This window comes from Oppia nitens, unplaced genomic scaffold (assembly GCF_028296485.1).
Source record: "Oppia nitens isolate AA-2021 unplaced genomic scaffold, nextdenovo-longstitch-racon4-pilon3 scaffold3_pilon_pilon_pilon, whole genome shotgun sequence".
NCBI classification, from domain to species: domain Eukaryota; kingdom Metazoa; phylum Arthropoda; class Arachnida; order Sarcoptiformes; family Oppiidae; genus Oppia; species Oppia nitens.
In genome coordinates, this window is record NW_026533221.1 from 3,051,924 (window position 1) to 3,065,841 (window position 13,918).

The 13,918-nt window shown below is 32.9% G+C and overlaps 5 protein-coding genes across 5 annotated transcripts; 2 read left to right on the forward strand and 3 right to left on the reverse strand.

Annotated features, from left to right (window-relative positions):
• Window positions 1-71: 71 nt before the first annotated feature.
• Window positions 72-1,432, reverse strand: LOC128957798 (WD repeat-containing protein 55-like). Its single transcript, XM_054303612.1, has 2 exons — window positions 1,040-1,432; window positions 72-930 (listed from the first exon to the last, which is right to left on the reverse strand). Exons 1-2 carry the CDS (start codon window positions 1,162-1,164, stop codon window positions 72-74), a joined length of 984 nt encoding a protein of 327 aa, XP_054159587.1. The 5' UTR covers window positions 1,165-1,432.
• A 23-nt stretch (window positions 1,433-1,455) lies between these two features.
• LOC128958659 (protein KTI12 homolog) lies at window positions 1,456-2,301 on the forward strand. The gene has a single exon (XM_054304561.1). The coding sequence runs from the start codon at window positions 1,462-1,464 to the stop codon at window positions 2,299-2,301; it is 840 nt and encodes a 279-aa protein (XP_054160536.1). The 5' UTR covers window positions 1,456-1,461.
• A 76-nt stretch (window positions 2,302-2,377) lies between these two features.
• On the reverse strand, window positions 2,378-4,099 carry LOC128957518 (autophagy-related protein 13 homolog). Its single transcript, XM_054303290.1, has 2 exons — window positions 3,044-4,099; window positions 2,378-2,969 (listed from the first exon to the last, which is right to left on the reverse strand). The coding sequence occupies exons 1-2, from the start codon at window positions 3,921-3,923 to the stop codon at window positions 2,533-2,535; spliced, it is 1,317 nt and encodes a 438-aa protein (XP_054159265.1). The 5' UTR covers window positions 3,924-4,099; the 3' UTR covers window positions 2,378-2,532.
• A 428-nt stretch (window positions 4,100-4,527) lies between these two features.
• Window positions 4,528-5,569, forward strand: LOC128958836 (post-GPI attachment to proteins factor 2-like). Its single transcript, XM_054304780.1, has 2 exons — window positions 4,528-5,110; window positions 5,239-5,569. The coding sequence occupies exons 1-2, from the start codon at window positions 4,693-4,695 to the stop codon at window positions 5,553-5,555; spliced, it is 735 nt and encodes a 244-aa protein (XP_054160755.1). The 5' UTR covers window positions 4,528-4,692; the 3' UTR covers window positions 5,556-5,569.
• A 230-nt stretch (window positions 5,570-5,799) lies between these two features.
• On the reverse strand, window positions 5,800-12,651 carry LOC128958835 (phosphoribosylformylglycinamidine synthase-like). Its single transcript, XM_054304779.1, has 16 exons — window positions 12,406-12,651; window positions 12,000-12,265; window positions 11,368-11,685; window positions 10,864-11,137; window positions 9,639-9,905; window positions 9,435-9,564; window positions 9,309-9,352; window positions 9,123-9,227; window positions 8,477-8,986; window positions 8,147-8,404; window positions 7,339-8,018; window positions 7,088-7,247; window positions 6,616-6,984; window positions 6,291-6,537; window positions 6,144-6,214; window positions 5,800-6,024 (listed from the first exon to the last, which is right to left on the reverse strand). Exons 1-16 carry the CDS (start codon window positions 12,551-12,553, stop codon window positions 5,891-5,893), a joined length of 3,981 nt encoding a protein of 1,326 aa, XP_054160754.1. The 5' UTR covers window positions 12,554-12,651; the 3' UTR covers window positions 5,800-5,890.
• Between the last annotated feature and the right edge of the window lie 1,267 nt (window positions 12,652-13,918).

Genomic DNA, 13,918 nt, shown 5'->3' on the forward strand with positions numbered 1-13,918 from the left:
TATTTATATCGAAAATTATTATACAAAATAAAATCATAATTAAAAATAATATTATATATAATTTTTTTTTACTAAACATCGAGTCCTCCAAAAAAACCTGATTTATGATTTCGTTTATCTTTTTTGTCGATTTCATTATAACTAAATAATTTGATGATATTGTCATTTGTGGCCACAATTTGTTTACTTATTTGGTTGACATCGAGACTCTCAATACCCGACTCGCCGGTTGTAATTTCGGCCAATTCTTTGTTCGGTAATATACTGACCAGTCGTAACTTTCCATCAGACGAACCGACGACAACTGTTTCGTCATCAATAAGTTCAATATTATCAATACTACACAATCCTTGTGCTCGGGTAGTCTGTCCCCTAATGGGAAACCTGTCGCTAATGTTTCCCCATTCGTTAACATTAAATATATTGATAGCTCCGTCCTCTGCGCCGACCACTACTCGGCCTTTGGCTTCCATAAACCGAATCGATTGAAAGCCGGCGTCAAACAGTTCCGACTGAAGTTCCATACGTTTGGCCCGTATATTGAACGCCGTTAGTGTTCCCTCACCCGAAGCGGCCACAACTGTCCGCTTCGCTTCATTAATATCTAAATCGCTGATATATTCTTGACATTCATTGGACTCCATATATATTCCCCGATCTATCCGATAGTCAAAGACTTTGAAAGCACCCGAATCGTCGCCACAACACAACAGATAGTCGTCGACAATCAACAGCGAAGAGATTTTTTCACCGCAATTATCTATTTTCCTGACCACTTGTCCCGTATTCAAGTCCATTATCTTAATACTTTTTGCGCAACTAACCAATAGTTGTCCATTGTCTTTAAACCGAATTTTGCGAACCGGACTTCCCTTATGATGTTTTTTCAGATCCATTATCACATTGTTGGTGTCCACAGTCGTGTCATATCTGGATGCAAAATAAATGAATGAAATCATAAACAATACTTTTAACAAATTCGGTAGCAAAAAAAGTGGCCAAAACTAATGGACAATAAAATAAAATCACTATCACTTACAATTTGACGTGTCCTTCAATGGTACTGATGGCCAGTATATTATGTTTGGTCGGATGAAATTGTGTGTCAAATATCATATCACAGTTGTCTACAGACAACTGTTTGATTAAATCAAAGGTAAACATAGTCTTCTTCTTCTTCAGTGGTGACCAAATCTTAAAGTGATAGTCAATACAAAACTACATAACGTTTACACAACTATTGATATTTTTGAAGCAATGTTTTGAACACATGTTTATCACACATATGTGTTGACACTATTGGAGAGTCACGTGTGTTGTCAGTCAGTCAGTCAATGCAATCATTATTTTTGTTTAAATTTTATTTACCGATTATTTGGTCACTTATTTTGGTGATAATTTCGGTGAATTAACTACTACAAGGTTTTTTTGGTGGTCGTCACCAATTGATTTATCTAAAAAATGCCGCTCATAATCATGTGTGGACTACCGTTGACCGGTAAAACATATTTTGTCAATCGTCTGAAACAATGTTTGGATGAAAAACATACCAATCGGCGGTCAATTATCATCTCATGGGAGACTAAATTAGGTGATACCGATAGAAATGTTTTGTTTGCCAATTCAAAGATCGAACGTGAAATGAGATCGTGGCTGAAGTCAGAAGTCGAGCGGTTTCTAACCGGTGATAATTTGGTTATTTTGGATGCAAACAACTATATCAAAGGTTTCAGATATGAGTTGTATTGTACTTCCAAAGAAAGAAAGACAACTCATTGTGTCATTGAAGTGACCACGGATTTGGACATTGCTTGGAACAGAAATCAGTTAACGGGTGATACTTTACAAGAAACGTACTCAAGAGAGACATTTGATGCGCTAATACAGCGCTACGAAAAACCTCAACCAAACAATCGCTGGGATTCACCTTTGATTGTTATCGATGGTAACTCAGATGGATTACCTATTGATGAGATAATTTCAGCACTCTATGAGCGAAAGCCTCCCAAACCAAATCTGTCCACACAATCACCACCATTGAGTGCTACCAATAGTTTGTATGAATTAGATCTAAAGACACAGCAAGTAGTCAGAGATGTACATCAATGTATACAAAACGGACAAATGAAGAATATAATGATTCCAGAGTCGAAACAAACACTGAATCTAAATAAAAGTCTTTCGATGGCTGAACTAAACAAAATGAGACGTCTTTTCATTAATTATACTAAAACTCATCCCATTTCTGATAATCAATTGATTGCCACACTATTCGTTCAATTCATTAATAAAAGTGTTTAAAATATAAAATGAAATTTTTATTTTTTTTATTTCTGTAAATATAATTTCCTCTAATATATTATATAAATATATTAATATTTATAATAATTACTTTAATTATCTTGGTCTTCAATGTTTGAAAAATCAATAAAAGTAAATGATTTACTTATAATAATAATAAACTATGCATTAAAATGACTGATAAGCATCTTATAAATGAAATGATAAAATATTTTGTTTGTTTGATGTCATTCAACCATCTTTGAGCTGATCGTCGTTATCAGTCGAACAAACAGATTGTATAAAATTATCAAAATCTTGTACATTAGACTCGATTTCGGCCAATTGTAATGAGAGATCAGCTAACGAATCAATACTTGTGGTGATCTGCGGCGGCGGCTCTAACAGTATGGATGGTGGTAGAGTTTCGTCGTCTTTGGGAGCAAATGGCGGCTTAAAGTCGACAAAAACAAATGAATCACCCGATGAACAATAGTTGGGCGAACAGGTATTAACGCTGGTATCGATTAATCGTTTTGGAATCACTATTGGTTCCGATTTTTTTGGCGACAACTTATCAATAGATGACATTTTCTTTGGGCTGCTGTCGAGTGAATCGTTTGGCATCTCATATGATAAAAGATTGCCAAAGTCTAGCTCAGGTAATATCGATGGAAGTATTTCAGTCTCTGTAATGAATTGATTTTAAATTAAAAAATTAACAAAAAAAAACAAATCAATTTAATAAATAAATTAGTAATACGTGTGTCGGAAGCGAACGCTGGCGTCAATGGTTTTGTCTGATCTTTCACTTCATGTGTTTTAAGTTTCTCTTCTTTCTGGAAGTGGTCGTTCTTAACGGGAAGTAATTGTGGACTTTTGGGAACAGTTGCTATGTTTGGTGTAATATTTTCATTGGATATTTTTGGATCAAACGACAGATCTGTACGATAGATGAACGAAACAGAGAGTTCATTGAAAGCACTTTTGATTGAACCCAACGGTTTCAGTGATGAATAGTGTTGTAACTCATCGTTAGTCATGGACTCTAAGATATTGAAATCTGGGTCACAATTGTAGACCCGATAACAGATGACATAGGAGTCGGCGCTCTGACCCTTTTGGCTAAGTTTGTATGCGGGCGTCGCTCTGGTCACTGATATTAACGACTTTAACATTAGACTCATCTTATTGTAGATGTTGTAAATGATAAGAGTGGGTGAATTGGCCATCATTGATGGCGATGGCGGCGACTGATTGTTATTATTATTAAGATTAGTCGCATTGTTCGACTCGTAGGCCTCGTTGGCCACAAACCAGTACTCGAGTGTCATTGTCTGGCCTTCAGTGGTCTTCATCGATATTTCGCAGCATATCTTCCAATCAGTTTTAATGACAACCAGCGACTGATTTAGCGGTTCGTGTTGTTGTTGCGTCACTTCGAGACCTCCGACGGCCTCCAAACACTTCTTCGACTGTTCGTTAATATCTTTGATATCATTGATGGCTAAATTGAACCAATCGTTGCCTCTCTTGTTTGAGTCGGTTTTGATGCGATTGGATCCAAGTCGGGACTGAACTATCACTTGGACACACTTCAAGACAAAGTGACGGACAAACTTTTCCAAGTCTTTTACAGACATTGTCGACAATAATAACAACACATCCGTCGATCACTTGATATAATCAGTTAAACAATCAAATGTTATTTAATTAATTAATTGATTAATCAATCAATTGATAGCAAATAAAATAAAAAACAAAACAACAAAACAATCAAATTATTTATATTCAATACAATACATGACTTTTTACACATCAATACAAATCACAGTTCAATCATATGTTTGTTTACTCAACACTATTGCAGACATTATAGAGATCTCAATAGAGATTTGTTTTGATAAACTTTACGGATATATGGTTTTGGTTTAAACATAAATTATATTAACTTTTATTTAATTAGTAATTTAATTATTAAATTCAAATAGTTAGTTAAACAATAAAAATAATTTTAGTTAAATACATTAAAAAATAGTTTTATTAAAAAACTTATCAATAGATATAATAGAAATATTTTTTTAAAATAATTATTATATTATCAAAAGTATAAATTGATTTATAATATTAATAATACCGTTTAATAGAGAGTAAGTCATTGATATCGATGTCTAGTACTGTGTATTAACTATAAAGTCATGCGCTTTGACTATAAATAGGAGTTTTTTTTTAATTAAATACAGAGTATTATTGCAGTCAATGTTGTCATCGGTTTGTTGTTGTGTTGACACTAATAGTAATAATAATATTATTAATAACGAAGTGATTCACACATTTTGATAATCAGATGATCGGTGAACACAACTACTGTTGTCGTCATCAGCTGTGTTGTTGTCCAACAGATTGAAACCAATGTGGAAGCGATGGTTTGGCAGTTCATACCGCGTGCAGCCGTACCGGTCACTCAACGACAATATTGCCGACAACGTCATTGTACTGCCATTTACGTCGATAGTGGTAACCATTGTATTGTTACCGCTGATGGCGTTTTTCTTGTGCGTGTTCTGGTCACTTGTGTTTGACTTCGAGACGTCCACATCCACTCACTGCGGTGTCCGCAACTTTTTGCCGTCGATCAGTGCGGCCATCGGCGCATTTTCGCCTCAGAAATACATCTGGCGATTGGCCATCGGCTTGCATTCAATGGCCCGATATGTTATCGCTTACATGTATTACAACCGATTTGACTCGAAACTAGTCTTTACATTAAACGTCACCGAAATCACTGCACTTTTAGGCCTAACATATGTCTCGTCCACCGAAAACTTTTGTAAGTAATTAACACAAAAAAACTAATTAAATTAATTTCTTTTACGTAAATTGTAATGAATTTATAAATTTTGTCCACCAATTGATTGGTCGCAAACAAAAAAATGACTACAAATTATTTGGAGACAGCATTTCACTCGAAAGCTTTCGTAACATTTCTCTTAACGGCTTTCATGGGAATGGTTTTGCATTTAATTAAATACAAAAGAAGCAAATTTAAGAAATATATGACAATTTTGAACGTATCGGCGGCACTACTGGCCGTCTATTTTTATTTAAGACACAACAACTACTGCGAGACCGGAGTCTATACCCTATTCGCTATTTGCGAGTATTTAGTCGTCTTAAGCAATATGTTGTTTCACTTTCAGGCGTATTATGATTTCAATCAAATTGTTATTGCAATCACCGATAGAAGGTATCATTCAATCAATTATGCCGTTTAAGACATTATTAGTGAAGGCTTTATATGTAAATTAAATTATTAATAATTTCTGTTATTTTTTAATCATATGTTGACTGAGAGAAAGATATCATACAATTTGTTAATATTTATATAAAATATATTATATAAAAAAATATTTGTAATTAAAATAGAGATTTATTTACTAAAAAAATGACAAATCACTTATTTTATTTATTTAAAAAAAAACTATACTTAAAAAATTGATTTTATTCTAAAAGTAACGATAGTTTCACTATTGATTTGTGTGTTTATTATGCATACTATAGGAAAATAGATCAATAATTGTCATAAAATTTATTTTTAAAAAAAAGACAACTAAGCAGTGATACACCAGTCGTAAGCATTTCTGAACATTTTAGCCCATGGGCTCACTTTCAGGTGCTTCCACTTCTTGGGAATGTAAGGCCACTGCCATATGAATGTCGCCCTTTCCGGGTGAGGCATAAGTGCTATAATAATAATAATAATAATATTAATGTCAGCAAAATAAATGATATTAAATAAATTGCTGTTTAATGGAAAATTATTATATTATTTTAACAAAAAAAATCAATTTTGAATTTATTACCTAAATGTCTACCATCTTTACTGGCAATTCCAGCGATTCCCAGAGCACTTCCATTAGGATTCATTGGATACCTAAGCAATAAATAGAGTACTTTTAATGATGACATATACTACTACTAAAAATAAATAAATAAATGGATTGCCCTACTCTTGAGTACAATTGTTAAGATCGTCAACATATCTGAGTGCAATACAATTGTTTTGTTCAATTTTCTTGAGTATACTATCGTTAACATAAGCAAACTTTCCCTCTCCGTGCGATACCCAGACACCCATAGCTGATGACTGCATCTCTTTAAACATAATGGCATTAGTGGTCTCTTCAATCTTTACCGAAACAAAACGGCTTTCAAATCTTTCGGAGTCATTGTGTGTCACAACTGTCTCTGGTTTTCCTTAAAATTTTTTTAACAAATATTTCATTTTAATTACAAAAAAATGATTGACATTATCGGTGTTTTTTTTGGACATACCCTCTGTTTCGGAGCCAACCCAACCTAAGAGGGCCATTAACTGGCATCCATTGCAAACACCCAGCGAGAAGGTATCGTTTCGCGATCTGAATCTCTCCAACTGTTGTGCTATTATATCGTTAAACTTCATGGTTGCCGCCCACCCCCTGGCGCTGCCCAATACGTCTGCATAGGAGAAGCCACCGGGAAATATAAGGCCCCGGAATGCTTCCAAAGTCAATAGTTTTTTGTTCAAAATGTCAGTTATGGTGACATCGGCCACTTCGAAGCCAACCATATAGAGACTGGCGATCATCTCCCGGTCCCCATTAATACCTTCCTCTCGAATCACTGCAACTCGTGGAGCACTCTTGAAGTGATTGTCAATATCTGGCATTTAATGAATTTTTGTTAACATTATTATTATTAATGTATTTATTCACAAACATATAATATATATAAGTGTCTGTTTAAGAGATTAAGTTATATTTACTTATATTGATGTTATCCGGATTGTAGGTCAGTGTCCATTTCGGGTGTTTTCTATGTTTAAGTCCATTCCTCTCCTGTTGGACACAGGCTTTGTTTGTCTGAAACATTTCCAATTCAAAACTCGTTTCTTCCCATTTGTCTCTCAATTCAGTCATTTTTGCCTAAAATCCAAACAACAAATATTATTAATACATATTTTTTCTTTTTCCTAAACATTTTTATTATTAATATATTTTTTCTGATGATATTTACTCTAAGAGTTGGCTTATTATTGATATTAATAATAACTAAGTCTTGATTGTCGAGCCCTTTGCCAATAACTTGTGGTTCAAGTCCTATACGTTTGAAGTCTTGTAATACTTTAGGCAAATAGTCGTCAATGATTTCAATGACAACACCACACTCTTCTGCAAACAGCACTTCAATATCTGCATTGTTTGTACACTCGATGTTGACTTCAATGCCACAATTGGAGGCAAATGCCATTTCCAGGACACAAGTAATGAGTCCGCCATCACTGATATCGTGACCAGCGGTACAGATGCCGCCTTTGATTAATTCTTGTACCAAATTAAAGCAATCCTTGAGAAGCTGAGGATTGTTCAGATCGGGTGATTCGTCGCCAATTTGACCGAATACTTGGGCCAAAGCCGACGCTCCGATACGGTGTTTATTATGACCACTTAGGTTAATGTAAAGCAATTGAGTGCCATCGACCCTGAGCTCAGGCGTTACTTTAACTCTAATATCAGGAACCGGTGCATAACAGCTAACAACCAAAGTTCCTGGAGATTTGACCACTTCTGAGTTGTTTCTCACTTTGACATTTGCAGCCATTGATAATGAATCTTTGCCACCATCGATGCCAATTCCCAATTGATTCATCACTTGACACATGCTTTCGCACGTCTTTACCAGTTTAGCTCCCTCTCCTTAACACATACACACACACACACACACAACCAATAATATAATTGAAATAAATTATATGTCAAACATAAGGATTGTTAATAAATAATATGATTGGGATTTATGGGGGCAATAATGTGTCAGTGCATACCATCGAGCTTTGCGGCCCACATCCAGTTGCCGGAACACTTGACATCTCTCAAGTCACTGATAACGCAAAACATTAGATTAGTGATGGCTTCTGCAACCGTTAATCTTCCGTTTGCTTCGGCAGATATAAGTCCTTTGATAGGTTGTTCTCCTATAGAGGTGGCACTGCCCTCAAAGTTAAAATAATTCATTGCTATCACAGCGTAGTCAGCTAATGGTGTATGAAGTGGACCAATACATTGTTGTTGAGCCACAAGACCTGTTTTTGGAAGTGTTAATCACTTAATTTAGATCCTAAAACAAGTCGTTAATTATTTTTTGTCATTAATACCCGTTACACTTCTGTCAACTTTATTTGTTAAATATCGTTTGGAGGCCACGGATGGCAATCGAAGTACACGATTGAGTGCATCAATTAGTTTAAGATTTGTTGGTAATTGTAATGGTCTTAACAGTGGTGTTGTCGTCTTAAACTGGAATGTCTTGTTTGGCATCGATCCTAACACATGTTTGAGCTCAAGATTAACGGCATGTACGCCATTCTTGTCGTTGGGACTGACGAGAGTGATGTGCTTATCGCCGGTAACTTCGCCGACAAAATCAATTTTACACTTTTCCCGTTCGCTTATCTTCTGAAGTAATGAATGATCTTCTGGTCGGATAAGTATAGCATTGCTCTCCTGATACTCGGCTCCCCATAACTCCAGTGTATTGACAGTTGGATCGCCTAAACTGAATCGATCCGTATAGATCTTGGCGCCCAATGGATCGGCTATCTCTTTGAGAACATTGCCATTTCCTCCGGCACCTTGGTCATGAATTGCTTGAATGGGATTCTTGTCTATTGAAAAAAAATAAATTCAATTTATTTGTTATCATTTTTTCAACAAAAAACAGAATATATATACAGTATATATATACATATTGTAAATTTGATAATATAGTTGAAAAAAATTTTGCACAAAAAAATCAATTACCAGAATATTCAATACACGCTCTGAGGAATCGATTGAGTTTTTGCTCCATTTCCGGATCGCCTCTTTGAACGGCACCGTAATCTAACTCCTGGTTCTCTTCATTTCCTATTGATTTTTTTTGAGTGACAAAATTGGTTAAAAAAAAGTTTAGTATAAATCTCAATGAAAAAAATATATATACCAAACCTTGAATTTTGGTAGAGCTGGCGGCGCCGCCTCCCACTCCGATTCTGTTATTAATGTCAATTTATTTTTAAAAATAAATATATTATTATAAAAATAAATTGAAAAATTATATATTAAAAAAATAACCTATAGATAGGTCCACCAATTTTTGCGACAGACATCCCTATTTCTGGTGGCATTTTGCCAACAAAACCCTCATCTATGGTACCAATACCTCCACTAAACATAATTGGTTTAATCCATTCATATCTTTCATCTAAAATTATTATTTAATTTTTTTTGATAATTATTATGAATGTACTAAAAATTCTGTACAAATTACTACTAAACTATTTGGTAATCTTTGTCCAAAACTTCGGGCAAAACCGGTCAAAACTGGTTCACCAAATTTGTTGCCATAATCTGAGGCACCATTACTGGCTTCGACGCATACCTGCAACGGTGAGGCAAAATTTGTCGGATAGACCTCATTTTTATCCTCCCATTCCATGTCATAGCCGGGAATATTAAGATTTCCAAAAGAGTAACCAGCAGTTCCAGCGACTACATGAGCGCCACGACCCGCTGCCTGGACATCCCTAATGCGACCTCCGGTTCCTGTTTTCAATTATATAGTTTATGTTATCATTTACTATGATAATATGTATATTACATTAATAAAGCATTTAAATAACATTAAATATAAATATTATTTATTTAATAATAATTTCCGATAATAATACTAATAACATTTATACAATACATTTACACTATTAAAGTAAATCCTAACTCTAATTAAAATAATCGGTTGTGTAATCATTTTTATAGTATAAACAGATAGTCCTCTAATCATTTGTTACTAATAAATACATAATATTTTAACTAATTTATATACATTTTTAATAATCAATTTAACAAAATTATTCAAATACTGTGTGTGTGTCTGTGTTTGGTTATGTCATTATCAATAACCGACCGCAAAGTGAAAGCAAAAGATTTAACATAAAGATAATGTTATACACTGTGTGTATATGTATTGATATATTAATAGTGTTTTACAAAATGATTTATTAACTGATGATTAGAGTTAATTGCAAGTGATAGCTGTGTTAAAATTTTTCTAAAATTTTTTTTAATGATTATATTTTAAAAATGTAATAAATTTTATCGTAAATTATTTTCTCATATATTATACATATATCTGTATGTGATATATATAGTATATATTTAAACTATATATAAAAATATCTATAAAATTTTCATTTCTCGGGAAAATTTATTAACACTTTGCAATAATATACAACTATTAAGAGGAAACCCAAATATAAATGTTTGTCGAAAATTGCTATTTTTATACATTATATATAATGTTTATACGAAACAAAAATTGAATGATTTAATAGAAATATTTATCACATAAGAGAATGGGATAGAAATTGATCTAAAAATAAGTGCTTTCCCTTTCTTCTCTCTCTCTCTCTCTCTCTCTCTCTCTCTCTCTCTCTGATAATTGATGAGGTGTGGACCTAATAATATAACACTTTGCAAATAGTGTTTGTGTGTGTGTGTGACTTACCAGTGGTAGCACCGGGAAAGGGGGCCACACCAGTGGGGAAGTTGTGTGTTTCGGCAGTAAATATGATGTGTCGAGTCTTATTTGGTTCGACTTTAACTAACGAGGCTTCAGTCGAGTTTACCGGAAGAAGAATCTTAAGATCAGAGAAGCCTTTGATGGCACTCGAGTTGTCATTGAATTTGATGACATTGTTGTCATTGGTATGGTTTTGTGTGTCGGCCACCATATCGATCAGCGATCTATCAATTTGTTTGCCATCAATCACTAGGTTTCCCTATATTACCCCCAACACAACAAACAATTGCCATAATTTTATTTTTTTAATGTAAAAGTCAATGTTATGGTTATTAATCATTTACATGTCATTAACATAAGTGTGAAATTGAGAGTATATGTACTGTATGTAAATTATGTGTATGTGTTTTTAAGTGCGAAAATATGTATTTATAAATAAAATATATAAAGTAATTAGTTATATAGTTATGTAATATATTATTTTCATACTTTGAAAAACCAATGTCTTGAGTGTTCAGAGTTAGACTGAGCCAAATCAAAGCACTCGACTGATGTCGGATTGCGTTTAAGTGTATCCCTGAATAGATTAGTATAGTATTGTATATCCCATTCATCAAATGCCAGTCCCAGTTCATCACTGATCTGACGGAGGGCTTCCTCTCCCCTATTAATGATGTCGATCTCAGTCCATGTCTCTGTATTGACGGGTAATGCAAACGAATCAATTGGTTTTGTATATCGTTGTTCAGTCATGCGGTCGTGCAATTGGTTTACTATCAGTGACTCCACTTCACCACTAATTTCGCCCTAATTTTCAGTTTTTTTGTTGTTGACATCAAATTTAAATAAACAGATAATGTGTTACTAATATTATTTTTTGAAATGAAAATCTTTGCATTTTTCCCTCACTTAACGTTTTCATTACAACAAGAAGAAAGAGTGAGTGTGAATGAGTAAGTATGAGAGAGAGAGAGAGAGAGAGAGAGAGAGAGAGAGAGAGAGAGAGAGAGAGAGAGAGAGCAAATGTTACAAAAAATGTAACAATAATATCAATATTAAACATAAGAAACACAAAAAACCTAACATAAGACATGAATATGTTTAGTGAGTGTGTGGATCACCTCAAAGCTGATCTGGTATCTAATGCTCCTCTCGATTCTGTTTATTTTTGCTGCCAATCCCACAGCTGCACAAATGGATACGGCATTTGTCGAAAAGGCAGTACTAAAGCTGAGTCGCGGACCGATTTCGATAAATAATAAGCACTTCTTTGCCGATGACTTATCATCGACAGCGACAGCCAGTGATGTTGACTTTGCGAGAGTGCTGTCGAAAGTCGGCGATAATATCCATTCGACTTTTCTCTGATCCGATTCATTCAGAAATCCTAAATATATTTATATCAATAATAATATAAATGAAATATTATTTTCTGTTTAATAGAAAGTATTTGTAACAAAAATAAAAATAAAGATATTTTCTTATTTTGGCTACAAATGAGTGCACAGATAAATAAAAAACACTTACCATTGATCCCCACATAATAGCAAAACTCTGTCTGAATTGATGTCACATTCTTGGCGATCGTTGTCTTCAGTTTAGCCAACGTATCATTAACTTTGGCATCACTGAGACCTGGTCTCTGGTAATATCTAACAACTGTATTTGCCATCATTTACTGTAAAATTGGTTTCTTGAAACAGTCAAAACCCAATATATTTATAATATAACCTTGAAATCAAAAGTCTATCTGAAAAATATATTTTATATTTTTCGAGATAAATGTAAATATAAATAAAAAAAATCTCAACAAAAATGTTTTAAAAACTTTTAGATTATATATTTATTTTATATTTAAGTTTAGACTTTTTATTATTCAAAGCAACCTCTCTCTCTCTCTCTCTCTCTCTCTCTCTCTCTCTCTCAGGAAAAATATCAGTTCAAGGCTTAGACTTTTATAACACCCAAACGCACAGTCAATGTCTAATTAAAAAACAAATACTATATAATACAGTAATAATAGTAATAAAACTAATGGTAACCAAAATTATTGTTACACTTTAGCATTAATTAAATTATTATACAATTTTTATGTCACATTACTTTTTTTATTTCAAATAATGCATAAAAATTTATTATTCATTTAGTTTTTATAGCTTTAAAATTGGTATTTTTTCTGGTATTTTTACAGATCACACACCGCTTATTCACTGCACTATCATATGATAAAACTTACAATTTGTTTGAAAGCTTATGAATTGATATGAAATCTAGATTTTCAATATCATCTCTCTCTCTCTCTCTCTCTCTCTCTCTCTCTCTCTCTCTCTCTCTCTCTCTCTCTCAAACACACACACAAACTTAACAAACCTTATGCTCTTATTTTTGTCCAATAGTATGTAATTTTGTTATAAACTTTTAATGTTTTATCGCAAACAAACAAATTATTCGTCACTAAAAATGTTTTATCTATGATATACTGTATATTCAATATATCATATATACGTTGTTATCATATACTGTATAATAAATTATTTTCCTAATTAATTGAATTGATTTGTTTTTGATTCAACTATTGGTCGCATAGCTGTCTCTTTGATTGGCAACACAAATGTTATTTTGTGTTATTAATAAAATTATAATTATAATATCAATAATAATAAGCAAATAATTTTTTCTAGTATTTTGCAAAATTTTATTTTTATAAACAAGACATTTTAATATTAATAATAATCATAAAATTAATAATTCTAAAAAGATGAATTATAAAATAAAATAATTTACATATATAATTATATAAATCATATTATATATACATACAAAAATGATAATTTAATTTGTTAACTATTAAATAACAAGTATATAAATTAAGTTATTGTATATATTATATTAATTAATTAATTGGCAGTATTTTTCTTGAATAACACGTTCAGACGACACAATTGTTCAAATGCTCTCAATAAAAGTGCTGTTTATTATTATTAATAATCATTTTTATAGTAATCATCTCTAAAATATATGTGTAATTTATAAAATAGAT

Bases quoted from the DNA above. Each gene is read 5' to 3' on its own strand.
- LOC128957798 (XM_054303612.1), bottom strand. From the start codon at position 1,164: ATGTTTACCTTTGATTTAATCAAACAGTTGTCTGTAGACAACTGTGAT. The intron at 931-1,039 runs GTAAGTGATAGT...TTTTGCATCCAG, and splicing joins ATTGAAGGACACGTCAAATT to ATATGACACGACTGTGGACA.
- LOC128958659 (XM_054304561.1), top strand. From the start codon at position 1,462: ATGCCGCTCATAATCATGTGTGGACTACCGTTGACCGGTAAAACATAT.
- LOC128957518 (XM_054303290.1), bottom strand. From the start codon at position 3,923: ATGTCTGTAAAAGACTTGGAAAAGTTTGTCCGTCACTTTGTCTTGAAG. The intron at 2,970-3,043 runs GTATTACTAATT...AATTCATTACAG, and splicing joins AGCGTTCGCTTCCGACACAC to AGACTGAAATACTTCCATCG.
- LOC128958836 (XM_054304780.1), top strand. From the start codon at position 4,693: ATGTGGAAGCGATGGTTTGGCAGTTCATACCGCGTGCAGCCGTACCGG. The intron at 5,111-5,238 runs GTAAGTAATTAA...ATTTGGAGACAG, and splicing joins CTCGTCCACCGAAAACTTTT to CATTTCACTCGAAAGCTTTC.
- LOC128958835 (XM_054304779.1), bottom strand. From the start codon at position 12,553: ATGATGGCAAATACAGTTGTTAGATATTACCAGAGACCAGGTCTCAGT. The intron at 11,138-11,367 runs GTATGAAAATAA...GGGGTAATATAG, and splicing joins CAAGACATTGGTTTTTCAAA to GGAAACCTAGTGATTGATGG. The intron at 6,025-6,143 runs GTAATAAATTCA...TTATTATTATAG, and splicing joins TAAAGATGGTAGACATTTAG to CACTTATGCCTCACCCGGAA.